The sequence below is a fragment of the Scleropages formosus genome, chromosome 20 (assembly GCF_900964775.1).
Source record: "Scleropages formosus chromosome 20, fSclFor1.1, whole genome shotgun sequence".
Lineage (NCBI taxonomy): Eukaryota > Metazoa > Chordata > Actinopteri > Osteoglossiformes > Osteoglossidae > Scleropages > Scleropages formosus.
The window spans coordinates 18020392-18043365 of NC_041825.1; the positions used below are offsets into that span (position 1 = coordinate 18020392).

Genomic DNA, 22974 nt, shown 5'->3' on the forward strand with positions numbered 1-22974 from the left:
GGTCCACGTTTAGTGCTCTTCACACCAGGTTAGGTATCTCTGTGTGGAGATACAAGTGGTTTCTGAATGCCTGTCCTGCCAGATTCTGTGAACTATCCTGTGAAGTCTCTCAATTCCTGTCAGTGACCTTTGACTTGCAAACACTGTTCCTCTTTGCCAATGCAAATTGTCCACATTTTGCGTTTGCTATTATTTTTCAGATTGGTCCTCTTGACATCTTAAATAATTTTACAGATTTTATGATGGATGCACCTGCAATTTGGGTACTAACAGTTTGGTCTCTTTGGCCTTATGTTGTTTTGAGAACTCACATCAAACCGCTCATTGTCAGATATTTTTTTTTTTACAGCTGACATATGCTGGAAATTGCTAATCAACCTAATATGATTCACCTCTGGAGCTGTGTTTGTAATTGTGATTTACTTACTTCCAAAAAAACCCTTTTTTTGTGTATCATTCCCATTATTTTGTCCACTTCACATTTGTTGGCTGTTTCCAAGTCTTTTATAATTCTATAATAGACAATCCCTGATCATATATGTATGCATACCTTGTCTGAGAGGGTTGCACAAATGTATAAAGAGCATCTAAAGAGGATTAGTTATCTATACAATATGGTATACAATGAGAAAGGGAAGAGTGGGTTTCTTACGGTTGTCCTCATCAATTGGGGTATATATGACCTCGTAAGCAGTGATGATGCCATTGGTCTCAGCTGGCTCTGCCCAACTTAATTGAGTGACTGTAGGACTGATGACATTGAATGCCAGTCTGCCCGGCTCACTAGGAACTTTTGGTGAGAAGGGAGGGTAGAAGAAAGGGAGACATGCGAGATAAGGTTTACACTGCCAGGGCTTTTTTTGTCAGAAATATAAAAATGAATAACTTCATTTCAACCCATGTCTAGTTAGTCAGGAAAAATTAATTAATCTGAGGATTCACAAGAAACAGGCTGCCAGTCTGTGTTCAATATTGACATATCACTATGTTAACCTGTTTGAATAAAAACTGAGCCCACCAAACCATGCCATGTGCAGAGCCAAATTATGGCACTTTGATTCCACACCACTGTTTTTTCTTTTTCTTTCTCAAAATGATTTAAAATTTTACCCAGTGCAGTTGGAAATGCTCTGGTAAATTAAAAACATACCCACTAAGTCACATGTCATTGTTCTTCATTGCTGCTCAACATGAGTCCTAACATGGCTTTTACAGTCTTGTTATAAAATAGTAATATTAGGGACTATCAACTAAAGGGCTCCATGGTAGATATTTTTATGTGGTGCTTATTCCTGAGTGTTATGAGAGGGGTTTATACAGCTATTTATATCAGGAGAATCAAACTCACCATCCTCAAGTGTTTGACAGTGTACAACATCGCTGGAGACCCCATCACCCAGTGTGTTGTAGCCACACACCCGCATCTCATAGTCACAGTATGGGTAAAGGTTGGTGAGTTCTGTGTGCGTTGTCTTACAGTCAACCACCTGGGCATCAGTCTCTGGGTCACCCTGGATCCAGTATTTCACCTGAGAACACAGACAGAGATTATGCAATACACACACACACACACACACACACACACACACACAGACATTTTCTGAACCGCTTGTCCCATACGGGGTCACGGGAACCGGAGCCTACCCGGTAACACAGGGCGTAAGGCCAGAGGGGGAGGGGACACACCCAGGACGGGACGCCAGTCCGCCACAAGGCACCCCAAGCGGGACTTGAACCCCAAACCCACTAGAGAGCAGGACCCGGTCCAACCCACTGCACCACCGCGCCTCCCCTTATGCAATACACACACACACACACACATTTTCAGAACCGCTTGTCCCATACGGGGTCGCGGGGAACCGGAGCCTAACCCGGCAACACAGGGCGTAAGGCCGGAGGGGGAGGGGACACACCCAGGACGGGACGCCAGTCCGTCGCAAGGCACCCCAAGCGGGACTCGAACCCCAGACCTACCCGAGAGCAGGACTGTGGCCCAACCCACTGCACCACCGCGCCTCCCCTTATGCAATACATTCAGAGACAAATTATTATGGGGATAACATTTATTTAATGAATCAGACATTGCTTTGAACAGTTATATAGTCTTTTATATGTTTGGAACTTGGCTGAGAGATAGGGGGAGCTTTTCACCTTGTAGCCTTGGGGGTTGCCGTGTGGAGCATCCCAGTTCAGATGTATGCTCTTTGGGCCTGTTGCAGTGGGTTTTATATTGCTTGGAGAGAACAGCCGCCCTCCAGGAGACTGGGATGACTGGGTGAACTCCATCTGAACCTTGTCAACTGTGGGTTAAGAACCAAATGCTATGTTACAGTTTAAACCTTGTTTTTCTTTATTCCTCCCATACCAACATGTACATTAATGTTACAGCTTTTAAGTATTGCAATTTATTCACAAACATTTATACAGACGCAAATTTCACTGGAACAATTAAGGTTAGGTATGTTTTACCCATTGTACTACAGCAGGGCCCCTCCGTTTCCTGAAAAAGTACAAGATTTGCTACACCCGGTTTGATCTCCAGATCTAGTTATGCATCTGTACCAAGCTATCAAAGTCTCTCCTTTCTGGAGCTATGTGAGAGCTCACCTGGCTCAGATATGTTAACAAGTGTGGTCTTCCTTTCTCCAATGACAGCATTGCTGCTCGGATCATAAAGCTCCAGCTGGAAGGTCTCTGGCTTGACAGCCCCAGGGTATGTGTAGGGTTTGATGACCACATTCTTCTCTGTCTCACCGGGGCCAAACTTAATGGGGCCTGAAAGGTCATAGCGCGAGGCCTTGCGGGTTCTCCACTGCACAGTGGCAAGACTATCCTGGTTGCGGGTGCGCACCACAGGGATGGAGTACTCCTTGTCGGTGGTGGTGAAATTCTGCGTGCTCTTCTGGAACATCACCACACTTGGTTCTAGAGGGGTTATGCAGGGAATGAGTTTGGGTATAAAAGCTTTCCACGGGCGTTCACAGGACAGCATCCTAAAACTAAAACCTGGCAAAAGCACTTCAATACCAAAACCTTGTTTTGTTAAGTACAAACACAATTTAAATGTGACATGAAGCTGAAATTATTTGACCATTAAAACAATGGTCTTAACAGAATTCTGAAAGTTATCTGAGTAATTTCAACATACCTAGCTGGTCAGCGATGGTTACTGTGGTACGGGGGTATCGTCCCAGCTTCGCCCCTTGTCGTGGGTTGCTTAGGTCCATGACAAACTGCTTCACTTGTTTGTCGCTCAGGAGTGAGTCAGCTTCACCCAGCTCCAGAAGCTTTACTGGGACCACCTTCTGGGTCTCACCTGGCTGGTAGGAAAGGTCACCATCCACTGAAATGTAGTCCTGTGGACAGAGAAAGGAGGCAGCAAAAAGAAAAAGAGAGAGAAAAGGATGGAAAGAGAATAATCAGCCAGTTCTGCTCATAAAGATTGGCGCAGAAAATTAAAATGGTAGAAACAATAAATGATGCATCCTGTTAATGATCTTTAAAAGGTGTATAGTTGCTGTAAATGTATGTAATTGTAGGAAATTAACTATAGGATAAAACAGGCCACTTTTGGGTACTTGTTTGTAAGTAAGGTGTTTGATTTGACATTAAAACCATTTCAAATGTTAGGTGGAAACCTGTGTGTGTGTGGTGCACCTCACCTTCTGGTCCTTGGCTGTGAGGTCACGAGTGCGGTACGATACTTGTGTATGGCCATCTTCAATGATCTCCCGGCTGACAGGGATCTTGGCCACTTTGTCCTGCCGGCTGTAGACGTAGGAGGGTTGAAGGAATGTCAGGACACTCTTGGCTAGAGAAGAAAAACAGCATACTGTTAGATTCATTCATAATTCTAAATCACTAGAAACAACACAAAGCTCAATCAGGAGTACTTCAGGTGCTTATGCAGAACATATAAATATGGTTACAAGTACTAGAAGTAAATATAGCAGATGAATTACATAAACCAGTGATTCACTTCTGCATTATGAATGCTAGATTTCACAAATTAAGCACAGCTCTTAACTAAAAGGATTTTCTGTGAAAAAATACTGACAGCACAATTTTTTTCAAGGACAGACTTCATCTGTGTGCAGAAAATCATGACAAAGTTACTATGAATTCAAAAAAAGTGCTCTGAATGTATATGGTGAGATCAGAGATCAATAAGCATGCTGGTCCTAACCATGATCCTTAATGATAGTGATGTTGACAAAGCGGCGGCCAATTTCAGCAATGCCAAGCGGCACATCGGTAGCCTCCACACGCAGCTGCTTCTTGTCGTCATCCTCATCCTTGACAAACAGCGGCACACGCACATCCACAGACTCTACACCCTCCTGCATCTCCACAGCTCCTGTTGCGTCTGCAAAGCCAAAAAAAGAATATCATTATGAGCTGAATGTGGAGAATGAAAATATAGCTGAAAAACAGCCATTTCCATTGATGAACCAGAAAAAAGACTCTTTAGGTGGCATGTTACATTAACATTTATTTTTTTAGCAGACACTTTTCTCCAAAGGGACTTCCAATGAATTTTATGTTGTGTTATCAGCCCACACACCTTATTCACCAAGGTAACTTACACTGCTAGATACACTACTTACAAGGGGTCACTCATCCATACATCAGTGGAACACACTCTCTGTCACTCACACACTATGGATGAACCTGAACAGCATGTCCTTGGACTGTGGGAGGACACCGGAGCACCGGGAGGAAACCCATACAGACATGGGGAGAACATACAGACTCCACACAGACTGAGCAGGGATCGAATCTACATCTTCTTGCACCACCCAGGCGCTGTGAGACAGCAGCAGGACTTGCTGTGCCACCATGCTGCCCGTGTAATTATGTTATTGCTTGTAAGTCTGAATAATAATATTATTAATAATGCTAGTAATAATGTTATTGCTTGTAAGTCTGAAGGGCATTTTATGTGTTTTTGTGTTCACATTTGAGTATGTTTACATTGATGTGTCTATCCATGAATTTGTACTCCTCTTTCTGGCTCTCACCTCTGTCGGTAGCCACAGTGTAGTAGCCTGGCACAACCTTGAGGTTGCCGAAGTTTCCGGACTGTACAGACTTCTCTGTCAGATTGACAATGTCAGGGTAAGCTGCTCGGGGTGCAGATAGAACTGTATCCACCACTGTGTGGTTCTGCCTGAGAGAGTACCAGTAAATATGGTTATCAGTCCAAAATAATGACTTGACAATTAAGTGTTAGGTAGCACTTTCATGAGCATTACCTTTTACCAGCATTTGGCTGGGTCCTGAAACAAGAAAAAAAAAAAAAACATAAACCAAAACTTCAAACAAAAAAAGTGCATTTTCAACATTTAAAATATCTGAATAATCCCATATTCACCAATATGATAGTGGTTCAGTCCAAGTATATGCTTACACAGGACCTGAACAAAGACCACTCCACAAGATTGTGTAACATGCTTTGAATAGAAGTCACTGCATCTATTTTGCATTTTTTGTGTGCCCTGATGTTCACCCAGTCCCCGGTGGTTCACCTGAAAATAGTCTTCTTCACCTTCTGAGCACCAGGGATTTGCTTGAAAACCTCATTGAGCTAGAAGAGAGAATATTGCTTACATGAGAGCTGGTTATAATTGCTGCAATTAGTTTCAAATTATGCCGAAAATTGGCATGAGTGTGAAATTGTCAACTGTCTCCTGAGTTGTGAATTGTTAGGGACATAAGTCCAAAGAGCTCAGGGAAACTCCACTCACATTATCCTCCACTTCTCTCCGCAGCAGTTCTGTGTCCCGGGCATCTGGACGGGACAGGCTGTCGGTGAACAAACGATTGAGCCGCAACGAGACAGGGAACTGGACTGCAAGAGGGACCAGAAGTCAAGGATGATGGTGGGGTGAAAGGGGTAAAGTTGAAGAAGCATGTGAGGACAAAAATTTGGGATAATGTTTTAAATCTGAAAATTAAAATAGTAAGCATGGCTGCCTGCCAGCCTGACATAGCTTTACTGATGAGGGTTGATTAGACAACCACCTGAAAAAACAGTGCCTATTGACTGACTGCAGGCTGTTATTTGTCTGGCTAGTCGCAGACTTTTCTGGTCTCTCAAAATATGCTTCCTAACACCTCTCTGAGAGAGAGGTGCAACTGGCACTTACTGTTCTCCTTTGGATTGGGCACAACCTGGGCAAGCTGTTGGCTGGCACTGCGGTGCACATTGTCTGTGATCTTCCAGCGCACCACATCGGTACTCTTAGGTGGCCCTGTGCGTACCAGGGGTGTGTCCAGGTAGTCAGAGGTCAGCGTCGAGTGACGCAACATGTACTGGTCCTCTTTGAAGCCCACCATACGACCTGCAGACAGAGCGTGGTTAGACAAACAGGCTAAGTTCACCCGAGCCTAAACTTCTGCCAAAGGTACAAAAAACACAGGTAAGAGAAACGTAGCTTTTTTGACAAAACACCAGTCACTGAAAGTCATCACAATACTTGCCTCTCGCACAACAGGGTAACATTGCAAGGCAAGCCTGGGAGAATGAGAAAAAAAATCCAGTCAATATTCTGACTATTTCCAGCAGTTCAGTTCAAGTTCTCACATTTAGTGTAAATTGCTAAATGAACCTCATAAGCTATAGGTTCATGAGGTAGGGATGGAGATAGGTGCTACATGGTAGTTTAAATAGAAATAGGGTGGTTGCGCTTGGTTAAGCAGGTGGTGGCTATGGTGGCGGTAGGATCATGATGGAGGCAAGGCCAGGCTACAGGGTTGTGTGGGCGAGGTGGCATGGGGGGTGGGGAGTGTGGAGGCAGGGCAAGAAGTATGGTTGTAGTCGAGGAAGGGCAGGGTCATAGGTGTGGTGGGTGGGGACAGACCTTGCAGCAGGCACAGTATTTCCAGCAGCACAGCAGCAGCAGGCCCAGCAGCAGCATGAGGAACATAATGAGGGGAATGAGCCACAGAAAACCCCCAGGTGGACAGTCTGGAACACAGCACACACTGGCATGAAGACAAACTGAGTAACTATGGCAACAGACAAGTATAATGAGACTCTTCACTAAAGATGCAGAAAGTGATCATCATATGCCTAGTAGAGCTTTTCACACCAAGCAGTTTACATAAGGTATGGGTAACAAATCAGTGGTAACAAATCAGAAATACAGCATTTATGCATCACTTCATTTAGAAGCTTTGTGAACATACTTTTTAACAAAATACATACAGATGTATCCTAAAAATATCTTGCTTAGCTTACCATTATTTTATTATGTGAATATTGCACACACTATACATACTGTGAATGTGCTTATTGTTTATATTGTATATATTTTTTGCGGTCTGCATATCTGTAACTTATGCTGAACAGCTGTGGAGAACACACCTAAGATTTTCATCACCTGTACACATGTGGTTATCGTGAGTGACAATATAGTGATTTGATATATTTTTAACATCTATAGTTTGGGATATTTACTAAATCAATTGTGCAAATTGTGTAAAGTCCTCTCTTTTACCATTTGAATGTTATGTCATAAATTACAGGGTCCATTATCACTCTCACCTTTCTTCTTGAGCACCTGAACTTCGTCCGTGGTATCCGTAGGGTCAGAGGGGTACTCTACAGAGTAGTGGTAGGTGCAGTCATCCTCTTCATCCCGGAAACTGCATTTCTCAATCACTCTATTGCCTGTGAACACACATGGAAGATCTCTGTTTCATCAATCTGAACAACACAAGATCTTGATGTGAACAGATATAACTTGCTGTTGGGAATGCATGGGTCACCTCTACCCTTGATGCCTAAAATGGTGTTCTGTTTTTCTGTCACAAGTTATCAAATTTTTAATTATTATTTTTATAATGGATCATTTGAAGTTTCAACCTCACCCTTTTTGCTGACAGAGAGGAAGCCCTGCAGGACTGACAGCGCTAAAGATGGAGAAGTGTCAGTCTCAAGCAGCAGGTTGTGATCGACTTACTGTCTTTGAGCTCATCCACCATTGTGATCTTGAAGGGACAGTCTTTGCATTTCTCTCCTTTTAGCTCACCGGTCTTCCACGCCTGGCACTGAACACAGGTGCGCCTGTCCTCACACATTCCCAGTTGGGCCTGCACAAGAGCACAATGTCAGCAAGAGCACTGATGATAAATCGGAAATGCAGCATTTTGCACATCACTTCATTTAGATGCTTTATGAACATACTTTTTAACACATCATATGCAAATGTATCCTAAAAATATCTTGCTTACCTGGAAACCAATTTCACAAGTAGGGCTCAGGGCAATATTGGAGTTGTCACATACACAGCGTCCACACTGGCAAGTGCCACGGCCATTGCATATACCCTGGTTGAAACAGAAAGAGAAGCAGACCTTACAGTTGGCACAGTTCTGGATTGTGTTTACAGTAGTACAGCGTTCTTAAATTCCTTGAATTTCTACTGAACTCTTATCATCATAATGCTACACTGCTTCAGGAAATGGACCCTAAGTTAAACCCAAGGACGACTGCATGCAAATACTTGTCATTTCAAATGGCTTTGGACTAAAACACATGTACGAAACTGATTCTGAAGCTGTTGAGCAGTCTGGGAATGAGTGCAATAGCTGCAGCTTACCCCTTTGCTGTCCAAACATGTCTGGTTGCTCTTAGGACACTCGCAGGCTGAACCTTCCCAACCTGCCTCACATGCACAGCTACCCATGTAGCAGCGACCACGGTCTGCAGGGACACAAGACACACAGAGTTAACACACGCACACTTTCTGACCTGCTTGTCCTATACGGGGTCGCAGGGAACTGGAGTCTAACCCGGCAACACACGGCATAAGGCTGGAGGGGACACATCCAGGACGGGACACCAGTCCATTGCAAGCCACCCCAAGCGGGACTCGAACCCCAGACCCACCAGAGAGCAGGACCCGGTCCAACCCACTGTGCCACCACGCCCCCACAGAGTTAACACACACACACACACACACACACACACACACACACACACACACACACACACACACACACACACACACACACACACACACACACACTTTCTGAACCGCTTGTCCCATACGGGGTCGCGGGGAGCCGGAGCCTACCCGGCAACACAGGGCGTAAGGCCGGAGGGGGAGGGGACACACCCAGGACGGGACGCCAGTCCATTGCAAGCCACCCCAAGCGGGACTCGAACCCCAGACCCACCGGAGAGCAGGACCCGGTCCAACCCACTGTGCCACCACGCCCCCCATATACAGAGTTAACAGTGGAATGGAATTTCACACATGCACACAGAAGGATACCAAGTCACACCGATTCTTCCGTCAAAAAGCTGTGAATAAGGACTCCCCCTCTTGAAGTCTAACCCCTACTATCACTGACACAACGAGATGTGGTGGGGCTGACCGTTGCAGAGGAAGCCACTGAATCGAGCGCACTGGGTCTTGTCATACTGGCAGTAGGGGCCTTCGTACTGCTGGGGATTGTGGCAAATGCAGGTGCCACACAGACAGTCACCATGATTAGAGCAGACGGCCTGGGAGTCAGGTGTCTTGCAGCCCTGGTAATCAGAGTTGGAGAGTGCTGCTGAGCAGTTGCAGAAAGGGCCCAGCCTGGGGACAAAAGGGTGGAAACAGGCACACAGTTACCGTCATCATACCATACCTTCCAGTATGCTGTGTCCACACGACATCGTGATTCTAATGGTAACACTTGTTACATATGATCAAAACCACAACACAAGTCCAGAGTATATTGGGAGTAACTGATTTACATCACACAGCAATTATAGATAGTATTAACAAATGGTTGGTTTTTCAGCAACAACTGCAATCCTATTTATATTTACAAGGAACTACAACTGCTACTGTTTAATGAATACAGTGCTGTGCAGAGATGCAGCTGGACTCACCAGCCAGCGTAGCATTTACACATGCCACAGATGAGGTCTCCATTGTTGCTGCACCACTTTGCATTCTTTTCAGGGTTCTGTGGGGACAACAGAACATTGAAATCCTGCACTCTAGAACAGCAATCCACCTCCCCACCTTTTCCCACTCAAGTGGAAAATCCAGAAACCACTGCACTAGAAAATACAATACTGATTATTACAGCCTCAGAGAAAAAAAGTTTGGCAAAGTAAAAGTATTTGCATCCTCATTCTCTATTACATCCTCCTAACAGCCCACATGAATCACTTTCCAATCTCCTTGCCCCACCTGCTGCTTCTCTTCTCCAGTCTTACCTTCTCGCACTCACAGGTCGCACACAGCACCTCTGTTTCAACTCCCAGGTATGCACTGAAAGTTGTGGGTTTCACACGCATCATCCCCTTCCTCTCAGCTTCCGACAGCGAGCACACCTGTTGCTCCCCTACTTTCTTGTGAGCTTTTACTCGCATCCTGAATGCACCCTGAGAGTGAGATGAAGACCTATGTCATATACAAAACTAAAAAAGGTGGTTGAGCCATTAAACTGGACTTTTAATTGAGTGTTTGGATGGTGCTGGATATTGCTTTTGACATAGGCAATAGCAAAAAAGTTAATGCTAGATCTAAAAAAAGTATGCATTGAACAAGCAAGAAATAAGTAGAAATATTTTTTCTGCATTTGTATTGCCCCTACTTGTTTGTTTAAATCATAGTAATGATGTTTTTGAGTGGAGAGAATATAACGGCACAAGAATATGAGAACGTGTACAGGACAAAATCATACCACTTCTGTAAATGGAGTGACAGGCAAATGGAAAAGGAAAAGACAACTTACCTTCTGTCCAGGTGTATTGCTGAAGGTGCCATCCTTGTTCAGTAAACCACTACTCTGTAGGAACATGGTTTCCACAGCCCTAGGTTTGTCTTCAGCTCGCATGCTTATCTTTGAACGAATGTTCTGATATGGAACGCAGAGGCAGATTGACAGAGAAAAAAAGTTGGTACAGTGAAAAAAAGAGTTGGACATGCTGCAGGTTCAAGCTTTCAGCAAATATACAGCTGTTAAGATGGATGACAATAAAACATTGCAAACCATGCAAATACTGTTATAATCATAAAGCTGTTTTATACTATTTTCCTATGCACACTCCTAGCTGGTCATGTTCAGCTGTAAATTTGTGTTTATGTATAAAATCTGACTCTTACTGTAAAAGCACTTTTCATGATACTAAGGATGTTGCTAGAGTCTTCTTGCAGTTCCCCAATGTCCGCAATGGGAAAGTAGGAGTGCAGCTTCTATAAAAACACATAGAATAGAAAAACTGTGATAGCACAGTGTTTTAACCAAAACAAAAAATCTTTATCAAGCCAAAGTTGTCTCTACAAAGGACTCACATAGAATAATATGACAAAAAGAAAGATTAGTACAAGAAAACATGAGGGAAACAAAATTTAAGAAGAAGAAACTGGGTCTTTCAAATTTTAAGAGTTAACATCATACAGTATAACTAATACATTGTAACACACCAATGAGTGAAAAGGGAACTTGACACCCCATCTAGACAAACTCAACTGTTTCTGCCCCTCTAATCTATCCTAATCCAATGGCATGCAGACAAACCTCATAGTAGCTGTAAGAGTGATTGGTGACGGCAAAGATGGGAATAATGTTGTGCTTGCCCAACAGTCGCACAAGGGTGGGCACAGAAGGGTAGTCTTGCAGCGTGTCATGGGTGTAGGAGCCGTCCTCTGTCAGGTGGCACTGCTCATCGTTGCGTGGCAGGATGCCAGCGAGCACATTGGTACCATCAGCCTCATAATGGAATGCAGACTCCGTAGAGAAGACTAAAAGATGAGTGGCATCTTTCCTCCAGCCAATCTGGCGCTGTACGGGAGATAAAGACAAATGGAACCAGAATGAGTGGTGCGTCAACAGGACAAGAAACATTGTCCTTAAGAAACAGGACAATGTTTCTTAAAGCCCATGTCAGTTAAATATTCCAAAGGTATCTTGGAATGCATGCTGGAAGGGGCTTTCCTGGAGAGTCTTTGTTAGCCTTATCAATATCTATAAAAACAAAACATCATATTCTCCTCTGTGTCCTTATGTTAGCGCAACATAAGAAAATCTGCTCCAGGGCAAAGTAAGAAATTTATTGAGGTCTTAATCCAGCTGGTCATTCCAACAGAAACAGGCAATAATCTTTCTTCATATGAAAGTCACTAGTCTGAGGGAAAGTTTGGGATCAAGGCGATACCTGGCACACTGCAGCCTGCAGGATGGCATCAAAACCTCCTTCTGGTGCATCCAAATTGCCGGAGATTCGCTCCTTCTCTAGCTTCACACGGAACAGGCTGATGTTGCTGGTCAGGGGGATGGTGTTTTGGAAGGAGAAGGGAGGGTCGCTGTTTGGCCATGGCTGCTTCAACCTGTGGAGAAGATCCAGACTCCAGGTTAAACACTTCAATATGGATGTAAAAAAGTGCTACTTCCCACCACCATTGCATTTTGTCATTTTATTTTGCAGAAGCCAGTGTGGAAAATATCTAGTGTCAAAAAGATCAGATTAGAAGACTTACTTAGAGGGTCTCATATCAGTCTGTGGCTCTGTGACCTTGTCTACAAACTTCCCAAAACCGATGGTGTAGTCATTGGACAGCGTTCCCACCAGGTCAGCTGTCAATGAGAGAAAAGCACATCAATGTTTGTGTACAATGTCTCCATCATTAGGCAAAAAAAAACACCAAACATGGCAAAGTCTCCTTTCAAGTCACATTTTACATTACACATTATAACACCACATACTGCCTCCACCGTAACCTACCAGGGTTGACAGATGACAGTATCATATATATGCACACACTCCTCCTTCCCCAGTATCGAAGTCCCCTGGAACTTACCTAATTCAGCTCCCATCCTTTTTAAATTGTCCAAGTCATCCTCCATGGAGTTTGAGAAGTCCATGAGGATATAGAGGTCCAGAGGGCCCTTTTCTGGTTCAAAGATCTCCATCGCTACCTCTCGTTCCTCTCCAGGGAGCAGGCTCATTGACATGAGCTTGGGGTATACTTGGGCAACATTCAAACTGGTGCTGATAGTGTCACTCTGAATGGGGAGTAAAGGCGAGGTCAATCATAGCCACTCACAATGACTGAAGGATGTTTTTTGCTGACTGAGGTGGTTTATAAGCTTACAGCACTCACTTTCTCTATAGTCATCTTGCTCGACATGGTCACCTTCACCTTGCAGCCATTAGATTTGAGATTTTCTTGAATGTCACAGCGAGGGAAAGTAAAGTCCTGTGTATCCACATAACAAAATTTGAAGAAAGTAAGCAAGCAGTAAATAAACTCCTGATTAATGCCAACAATATCATAAGTAAATTTGTTGCAAGGAAACCCATGAAAGCATAAGAATGTAACAGAGAACATACACTCTCCTGCTCTAATAAAGAAAAAGAGACTTAACAAAGGACTTGTAATTTTAGTTTACATTTGTTGCAAAAGCCACACAAGCATTCCCTTCTTCCATGGACAGAGCGCACACGGACACACAGACACAAATAAATCGAGGCCAATCGCACCTCATCGGCACAATAGGCACAGTTGACCCCCGCCTGGAGACATTCAGAGCAGCTGGAGGCTCGTGCAGCAAGGCAATGGTTCACTGGAGGTAAAGACAATCACTGAATTACCCAACTGACACATTTCATCCACTATGAGGTTTTTTTTTGTCTTTAGCTGAGAATCAGGCACCATGCGATGTGAACAGTAGTGATCAAATGGCGGCAATATTAGGTATGCTTTACCTCCTTGTGCGTAGCAAGTGGACTGCCATACCACTAGAAGAACCACTGCCAAGGAGAGACCTGCAGTCCATCTCCCCATTTCACTTCTGGAATAGAGAGAGTGACAGTGTAAATTATCTGCTTAGAACACTGAGGTGGACCACAACCTCATCCTTCCATCTTCATCCTGCTGGATTGCATAACCACTTCCATTGTGTGCTGAGCTTTACTGTAGTGTTTTCAATAGGAGGCTAATTTAAATGAAAGAGACCAAAACCAGTCAGAGAGATAGGCTGTAACAGTTAACAGTTTTCTTTGAACAAACTCCTAACAGTTTTTTTGGCATTAAAAATAAATTAAACAAAAGTAGAATAAAATGGCTGTCAAGATTTTGAACACACACACACTTTCTGAACCGCTTGTCCCATAGGGGGTCATGGGGGACCGGAGCCTACCCGGCAACACAGGGCGTAAGGCCGGAGGGGGAAGGGGACACACCCAGGACGGGACGCCAGTCCGCCGCAAGGCACCCCAAGCGGGACTCGAACCCCAGACCCACCGGACAGCAGGACTGCGCCACTGCGCCCCCGATTTTGAACACTGAATGAATATATATTTTAAGAGACAACCGAAGGCAAAACAATTCTGTTTCACACAAATACAAATGATGTGTGCCTGAGAAAGTCCATATCAACCTGAGACAGCTAAAGCTGCACGGGATTAGTATGTGTGACATGGGCACCTGGCTGTTCCTATTACGGCTGTTGTGAAATCAAAACCATCTGCCTTCATTGGAGGAACCTTTCTTCATGTTTGAGAGAGTTGAAAAGGATAATAGCAATTTCACCCTCCATTTTTAAGTCTGAAGTCCCAGCCACATTTAAGCAATTTTAGTGGCTTACAGAGCAAAGTTCAAAAGACAGCATGGCCATGGTTTTATCATCACAGCCACAGACTGCTTCAAACAACTGCTTTTTTACGTTTCTTTTCATTTTGCAATTAGTTAAGTGTAGCTAATATAGTACTTTACAAATGGATAGTTTTTTCATAAAGGGCAAATGAAAGAGTATTGATTGAATAAGTGGTGTTAGACGCATTAGTCCAACCAGGTCCAGATTCTCTGGAATGAAGTTGTGTGGGAGACATTAAGGAGTATATTTAATCAAATAGTTTCCAATATTGAGCTATTTAACACTGTTTTGTTAATCGCACTCCTTAAAAATTTCCCCAGGCTTACCGTTTTCACCCAATGCCCCTTGACTCAAACAGCAAGAATTTCTACGGAGGGCGAGAGTGACCTGGCAGACTTGTAAACAGTGGGCTTCAGGGAGTATATGGGAAAACTGTGATTTCTGCACCAAATTGTCAACTTGATCTATCTTAGGAGCTCCCCTTTCCTTGTGAACTCAAATATTATACACTCCTCGGTGAAAAAGGAAAACATAGTTCTCTCCCTTGAAAAACAAACAGCAGCAGATAAATTTGTGGTTCTTTATTCAGTCAAGACAAACCCAACAAAAAAACAAGCTGAGAAGATAAGCTTCGCTTTATAGCCATGGGGAAAATTCCACCTTGAAACATGTGAGCGTGCCCAACCTGATGAAGACGGGGTTTAGGTGAGCGAACTCTTCAGCCGGACCCGTGTCTGAACGCACACTACTCCTGACCACTTAGCCATAAAATGAACATTCCAGGGGTGTGCAAGGTCATGCCATGGCATGATGATGCAAGCCTGTGTGGACTATAGCATGTGCATTGAGGGATGGGGGACACCTGCTGTACTCACTGCACAAAAACCCTCCCACCACTTTCACCCCTACAGGATAAGGGTCTGTGGTCCTCCAAAGCTGGTGTATGGTCCCAGCTAGCTTTCCAATAATGAACAATTAATGCCTGGAACACAGCCACACTGGCTCCCTATATAAATAAAATGCTCACCCCAAAAGCATTATGGGGTGTGGTGGAGTGAAAACCTGCAAAACTCACTGCTTGGGGGAAGCTGTGAAATTTAATTTCAGCGTATCATTCATGGCACTGTTTTCATTGTCCATTTAATAGCTTTGAGTTTCTAGACCAGAATCTGAGACCAACAGACAATGCCAAGCCCTTGCAAGAGTGTCTTGACACTTTTAACTACTCCTTCACACTTACTGCTGACATAGACACTGGGTTGTCGCACTACAATATGGGCAACATGTAGGAACCATTCTGAAAGACGCTGTGCCCAAGCCCAGTCTGGGATGGGTAGCAGACCTCCAGGTGAAGAGGAATTCATTGTCTCTCACAAGAAAAAACAGAGACACCATCTGAGGTGTTATGTTACAGTACTGAGAGCAACAGCCCTCAGAAACACGCAAGTGCCTTGTCTTATTTTGTAACAGAGTTCAGCCCAAAACAGCCCCTTTCAGCCTCCACATCTCACTCTCATGATTTTGTCCTTCAAAGAAGAACGGAATAACATAAAAACCTGTGCAGTATACAATACTCAGCAATCACAAAAGTTATGTCTAAGAGTAAAAAACCACAGTGTTACCCACATATCAGATTTTGTTCATCTTGTTTCAGAGTTTACCACCAGTTTTCAATTTTTAGAAACATCCTCAAAGTGCTATGTTGATAGTCATACCTGCTAGACAATGATTTCTTCAAATACATGAAATGTTATGTAAAAAAGAAAGGTTATATCTCCAATCAAACTCACGTGGAATAAGCCCAAATGTCAGAAATATGTTCTCTAAAGAAAAAGGTAGCTCTCTTCGGTAAATTTATTTATCCTTTAAAATAGGCTCAACTTTTAAACATATTACACAGTGCAAGGAACAACAGAGATGCTGATGGAAATGAAAACTTTGACTTTCTGTAAAGTCCACTAGTTTTCAAAGCGAAATTTAAACATGTAATCCAGGGGGCTGTTATCTTTCCACATGAAATAATAGTAGTAACAAACCAGGAACAAAAATGAAGATATGAGAGAAGAAAGTGAAAGGGTGACAAAAACCAAGTAGTGAACAGAAAGCCAGCATTGCCCCATAAACAGCTTAATTACTCAGATTTTGTTGCCTGCTAACTTTCTTTTGCAGTAAGTGTATTATACTTTAACCCCTGTTTGCAGGATGGTGAGGCCTGGGGCTCCAACAACATCGATCCCAAACACAGCGACAACAAACTACAAGAATGAACAATCAAGAGAAGGGAAAGGAAAAATTGTTTTTTTCCCCCTAAAAAATTTATACAGATTACAGAACTCACAAACCTCTTTATGCTTTGTTTCCGATCCTGGTCCAAGAAAGTCTAAGTAAAAATAATTAAAAAATTTAAAAAATAAATCCCTTATCTTTTCCTCGGGCACTTTGGCAAATACAGCTGGAGAGATATCCAATATCCACCTGGGTTTCTCACACACTTCTCTTCACTTAGTTCCAACTTGTGTCGATTTTTTTCTTCAAATCTTGAACAACAGAACACTTTTCCGTTCCTTCCTTCCTTCCTCAGCTTCTGACACTGCCTGTTGTTGGACTTTTATCCCTCAAATCTCAGTGCTGGACAGCTTGCACAAGTGTGTCTGTGTGCGTGTGTGTCAGTGCCTTGAAGTGAGAGCGACAGGCAGAAGAGAGGGAACAGACTGAAAGCCAATAAGGGTGTGTGTGTGTGTGTTTGTGTGAGTTCTAGAGTTTGATCCCTCCCTCCACTTGTGCACCACTCTCCTTTATTTCAGGTGTGCAGATGGTGACCACCTTCCCTTCACTCCCTTTCTCTCTCTCTCTCTCTCTTTCTCTCCGTCTTCAATTTCTTGCCTGTGTTAAAAATTAAATTGAGTGACATTTTCCGCTTCCTCCCTGCCCTCCGGCATTCCTCCCACTGGGGCTCACCTGTGCAAGCTTGAGATCTGCAGGCCCGTGCCCTGCCCCCTCTAAGCAGCTCTCTCTCTCTCTCTCTCTCTCTCTCTCTCTCTATTCGGGGGGGAACAGCAAGAACCCTGCCCACAGGGTACAAAGAAGGCTGGGCTCACAGTCAGGACTGCGCAAACACACACATAGCAGAGCACCCTCGCATACTTCTGGACACACACACACACTCAAATATGCTATCAGTGTCATAGGTAGGCCCTTGGGGGAGCCGTGTCACAAAATCCGCAAGCATTCCTTGTTCCACAGTTTCAGGTTGGCATACTCATATGCACCCTCACCCCAAAAATCACACAACCCGAAACTTCTTAACTTCTGAACACATACAGATGAGCACACAGAGAAAAAAAAAAAAAAAAGTCCTGTGCAGCACATGGATATCAAGCAGGCAGTGAGAGAGAAAACAGCAGTGCAGAGCAGCACATTCCTGGGCTGGAGGGATTCAGTCGTGCCAGCCAGCTCTGCTGACCTCCCCTGGAGCGTGACCTGTTTTCAGACACACACCGAAGGAGAGGGACGGCAAGTCCCGTCATGCAGTTCGCACAGAGACAGAGACAAGCCTCCATTCTGACGCATCAGCGCTTCAAAGTACCAACCAGGTGTGTCATTCTGCCCTGTGGGATGTGGCAGCAGAACTGGCCGTTTAGCTCGAGCGGAGAAGACGGCAGACAAAAGCATTCCCTGGTCACAGACAAAGTACTTATCGGTAAACAGCAATAAAAACAGAGGCAGAAAGAAAACAGAGTGGAGAAGTAAGAGAGAATATTTTTCTGTTCTCAAGTGAAGGCAGCGATCTGGTACACAATAAAATCACATGGTGCACATTTACAATGTACATTTCCTTTCATTTTTCAAGGATGCTGTTATCTGCAATTGCAAAAGAAAAAAAGAGTCAATTCTCACTTACAGACAAGGGTTTTATTTTCCAAAGAATAACAATCGGTAGGACCAGCCCTATCCTCTACCTCCTTTCACTCTTTGTGGGCTGGCAGACCAAAACATCTCCCAAAGGGCCTTTTCACTTCACGTTTATTACTTTTGGAGCGACAGAAACACAGTAGCTGCAATCTCCAAGAGCACGTATTTGATACTGTTTTCCTGTAATTTTGATCCACGCCCTGATCTGTCGGAGTTCAACCAGCTGAACAGGCATTTGAACAAGGGTTTCGCAGTCTGTCAGGTAGTTCTCTAAAATGGTGCAGTGCCGTTACCATAGTAAAGTCATGTTTTCACACAGATCTGTTCCCATCAAATCAGTCCCTGATTTTTACCGAGGGATCAGTAATACAATGTTGTGAAAATACCTACATTACATCTGAGGATCATTGCTAATGTTACTTCAGAGCCCTTAAGAACACCACACAGAAAAAAACTTACAAACCGTTAAAAATGTTAAATAAGTAAAAAAATTTAAAAAAAACAATCCATTATCAACAACCACTCACCCACTGCAGGGTTATGGGGGTCCAATGCCTATCACGGAAGTGTGAGGTATGAGGGAGTCTCCACCCTGGACATGTCCCCAGTCCACCACAGGACACTCACACACACTCAGTAACTCACGCACTCACACTTGAAACACATGTCTTTTAACTGTGGGGTAAAACTGGAAATCCTGGAGGGAAACCCACTGAAACACGGAGAGAGCACGTAAACTAGACAAAAACTGAACCAGACCTGAACCTACGCCTGAACCCACAGCCTAGGAGTTGCAAGGCACCATAGTGTCACCATGCCACCCTACAACAATAGGATAAATTTAATATATAGACTTAAGATGTGAAGGGTAAGATTTTATGTTTCGTAGGCACGAATGATGTTTTATGTAAAGAGATGCTAAAAGAATGGGCCTCCCAAGTGCAAAAGAACAATAAGTTCCTTCTAACATTTGTAGAGCAGCAGTTTAGAATATCTTTAAGATTTAAAAGCTGAAGGGGATGAAGTCCTTTGTTCACATAGGTAAAAGAATCTTATTGATGAGCCAACATCTAATAGGGAGCAGTGATTCAGGTCAAGAGTCTGGCAATAAAATTTTAAACACACTGTACCTCATGTACACTAGCAGAGATTCCAAAAAATACTGCACTGGAACAATCCAAGCAAGATGTTCTTAAAAAACATACTAAGAGTTTCAGCTATTAAATAAGAAAAGGGATGGTCTGGAACAAGAAATGTTTCTAAGCTAAAAAAAAAAAAAAAAAAGTGATGTTCTTCACATGGGTATCCAAGGGTAGGGCAGCTGACATTCAGTTGTACCACACCCTTCTCAAGGACAGAGACTTCAATTCCCATCATTACAGACTTTGAGTTTTCAGGGTTTTACATCATCATTTTGGTTACTCTTTTATTCTCACTAGTTGTCAGTCCAACCCTCCTTAGCAACATCGCTGAAGGCTTCAGGCCAGTACTGCAGTTCCATGGTCACAGCCACCCCCCCCAGAGCATCCCTGGAGTCTTTCTGGAGTGTCACACACTCTCAGCTTGGACCTAGAGACACTGTTGGCCACAGTAAAGTGTGGTCATTGAGCTGGGGGCACCGATACCCTCTGCTGGGAGACTTCTGCCCCCATTAACCACAACCACATTCCAAGAACAATCAACACCAATGTCAACCATTTGCATTCACACACACACACACACACACACACACACTTTCTGAACTGCGTGTCCCATACAGGGTCGCAGGGAGCCGGAGCCTAACCCAGCAACTGAGGGCGGAAGGCCGGAGGGGGAGGGGACACACCCAGGACGGGACGTCAGTCCATCACAAGGCACCCCAAGGGGGACTTGAACCCCAGACCCACCAGAGATCAGGACCTAGTCCAACCCACTGCACCACTGCACCCCACCATTTGCATTCTCACACACACAGGCACACGCACACACACTTTCTGACCCACTTATCCCATACAGGGTCACGGGGAACCGGAGCCTAACCTGACAACACAGGGCATAAGGCTGAAGGGGGAGGGGACACACCCAGGACGGGATGTCAGTCCCTCGCAAGGCACCCGGCCCAAGTGGGACTCGAATCTCAGACCCACTGGAGAGCAGGACCCGGTCCAACCCGCTGTGCCACCGCGCCCCCCCTCATTTGCATTCAGTAACACAAATCTATATCACCTCGACTTGCAAATATGACCCATCTTGCAGATAATTAACCATCTTTGTCATTATTTTTTACAAGAAGAAAAATCCTGATCATTAAGTTAATTGGTTCCATTTATGCTGCAATACTGAGTATCTAAGCGGTGAAAATCATGATTTTTACCCTTCAAAAAAAGCCAAGAAAAAACAAAAAGTATTTGTCATCTGTAAATACCACTGGTTTTAACGGAAGACGTTTCATTTACTAATCTCAAGTACATACACAGCCACGCACAAGCAAAGTAATTCACAGTACTGTACAATTTTCTCCCGTTTTACTAATCGCCTGTTTAAATTAGTAGAATACAAAAAAATATGCAAAGTGTCTTCCAGCGACGTTTTGCATAAAAAAAGGCTGCCCGGGTGACTATCAGCGCTCTCTATAAACTAAAAAAGTGAATCAAACCGTCACGTCAGGCAGTGGTTCACACACAGTCACAGTGACACACGAAATGAAACGCACTTACGGTCGTGTGTGAGTCGGCGGGGCGTCGCGCTCGGTCGCCTCCTCACCCTCGGAGCGTGTCACCACAAGCCTGTCGGCGATGTTTTACTTCACCAAACTCTTTTTTTCGCGTTATTCTGAGCTCCAAGGTCAAAACCGGGCTGGAAACCACCTCCCGCCGCCTTTTCCCGCTCGGACCCACAGTGGCCCCCGGTCTCCTCAGTCCGAAAGCGCATCATTTCCATGACAATCGGCCACTTTTTTACCTCAGCGCTCGCGCTCGATGGCCTTTGTCTGGCGCCACTCCGCGCGCTCGAGAAGTGCCGCCATGAAGTTCCTCACACTGGGGGGAGACCAGCTAGCCTGTGAAGTATAGCGATGTTCAAGAGGAAAAAGCAATGATTAACCACAACGTCTTAATCCTATTCTTTTAATAGTTTGACAGTTTTTTTTGTGTGTAACATTTCACAGAAACAAAAGTCTACACAAGAAAAAAGGACAGATAAATTTCCTATACAGGGTCATAGTGGTCCAGACCCGATCGCTGAGGCCTAGGGCACTAGATAGGCAGCCTACATCCAGGAAGGGACTGTAGGGCATTGCGGAGTAGTCACACGCTACCCAGGGTCTCCAGAGTACATACTCAGGGATGTAACATGAAGCAGAACTGAATCATTTTTATGGAAATTGGACTTTTTTTTGGACAAACTGTTAAAGCTAAAGAGGTTTCTTGGAATTCTGCTCTCTGAACCCAACATTTCAGTAATATTTGTTTGCACTTGTTCATGAAGAGACTGAGCTTCAACAGCTGTTATCAGCGTGATCATAATGTTTGAAATTAATCTTGGCATTACGCAAGCTGACTAAACCTCGTGTCATAGCATGCGGGATGAGCAGTACACTCCAGGCGTGGCCCATGAGTCAAGGAGAGTGCTCCTTCAGGTGGGGCAGTCTGGAGGTGAGCCCAGGACAGAGCAAGCCAGGCAGGGAGGCAGGCAATTGGACTTACAGTGTAAGAACAGGCACGCAACTATCAGATTACATAGCCTGTGGGCCTTGAGACACACCCCACCACAGTGGAGCTGGAGAGGGACGAGAGAACAGAAATAACATGCGTTGCAATATAAGATAGTTGGGTTCAAATTGCTGTCTAACACCCAAGACCTACTACTCTTGAACATGGTTCATATTGAGAATTGTGTTTAGGCTACTAAGATGTAATCAGAAGTATGGAGATAAATATAATTTTAACATATAGCCAGTAATAAACACAGTGCTGTGAAAAAGTATTTGCCCCCTCCCTGATTTTTTATTTTTTTTGCATATTTGTCACAGTTAAATGATTGAGATCATCAAACAAATTTTAATATTACACAAAGATAACCCGAGTAAATACAAAATGCAGTTTTTAAATGACGATTTCATTTATTAAGGGAAAAAACTGTCCAAACCTACCTGGCCTTATGTGAAAAAGTAATTGCCCCCGATTACTGCCAGACCTGTTGAATCAAGAAATCACTTAAACAGAACCTGTCTGACAAAGTGAAGCACGCTAAAAGATCTCAAAAAGCAACACATCATGCTGCGATCTAAAGAAATTCAAGAACAGATGAGAAACAAAGTAATTGACATGTATCGGTCTGGAAAGGGTTACAAAGCCATTTCTAAGGCTTTGGGACTCCAGCGAACCACAGTGAGAGCCATTATCCACAAATGGAGAAAAGTTGGAACAGTGGTGAACCTTCCCAGGAGTGGCTGGCCTACCAAAATTACTCCAA

The 22974-nt window shown here is 44.0% G+C and overlaps 1 protein-coding gene across 3 annotated transcripts in view; it reads right to left on the reverse strand.

Annotated features, from left to right (window-relative positions):
• Window positions 1–17555, reverse strand: part of itgb4 (integrin, beta 4) — a 27558-nt gene extending 10003 nt beyond the window's left edge. Inside the window, exons 1-32 of one of the 3 annotated variants that reach the window (XM_018761590.2) lie at window positions 17086–17553; window positions 16953–16990; window positions 13721–13806; window positions 13496–13578; window positions 13116–13211; window positions 12813–13017; window positions 12492–12588; window positions 12170–12341; window positions 11533–11796; window positions 11118–11207; window positions 10747–10869; window positions 10226–10393; window positions 9893–9969; window positions 9388–9593; window positions 8607–8710; window positions 8239–8334; window positions 7968–8097; window positions 7550–7675; window positions 6864–6970; window positions 6484–6517; window positions 6150–6344; window positions 5748–5851; window positions 5529–5587; window positions 5256–5279; window positions 5022–5170; window positions 4187–4366; window positions 3663–3811; window positions 3149–3356; window positions 2608–2925; window positions 2152–2300; window positions 1349–1529; window positions 653–790 (exon numbers count right to left, since the gene is read on the reverse strand). In XM_018761590.2, coding sequence (XP_018617106.1) covers window positions 653–790; window positions 1349–1529; window positions 2152–2300; window positions 2608–2925; window positions 3149–3356; window positions 3663–3811; window positions 4187–4366; window positions 5022–5170; window positions 5256–5279; window positions 5529–5587; window positions 5748–5851; window positions 6150–6344; window positions 6484–6517; window positions 6864–6970; window positions 7550–7675; window positions 7968–8097; window positions 8239–8334; window positions 8607–8710; window positions 9388–9593; window positions 9893–9969; window positions 10226–10393; window positions 10747–10869; window positions 11118–11207; window positions 11533–11796; window positions 12170–12341; window positions 12492–12588; window positions 12813–13017; window positions 13116–13211; window positions 13496–13578; window positions 13721–13799 — 4111 coding nt within the window. In that variant the 5' untranslated portion in view covers window positions 13800–13806; window positions 16953–16990; window positions 17086–17553. Of the gene's footprint in view, window positions 1–652; window positions 791–1348; window positions 1530–2151; window positions 2301–2607; window positions 2926–3148; window positions 3357–3662; window positions 3812–4186; window positions 4367–5021; window positions 5171–5255; window positions 5280–5528; window positions 5588–5747; window positions 5852–6149; window positions 6345–6483; window positions 6518–6863; window positions 6971–7549; window positions 7676–7967; window positions 8098–8238; window positions 8335–8606; window positions 8711–9387; window positions 9594–9892; window positions 9970–10225; window positions 10394–10746; window positions 10870–11117; window positions 11208–11532; window positions 11797–12169; window positions 12342–12491; window positions 12589–12812; window positions 13018–13115; window positions 13212–13495; window positions 13579–13720; window positions 13807–16952 lie in introns of all 3 variants that reach the window. The other 2 variants (XM_018761589.2, XM_018761591.1) reach the window with 2 other exon arrangements.
• Window positions 17556–22974: the final 5419 nt, after the last annotated feature.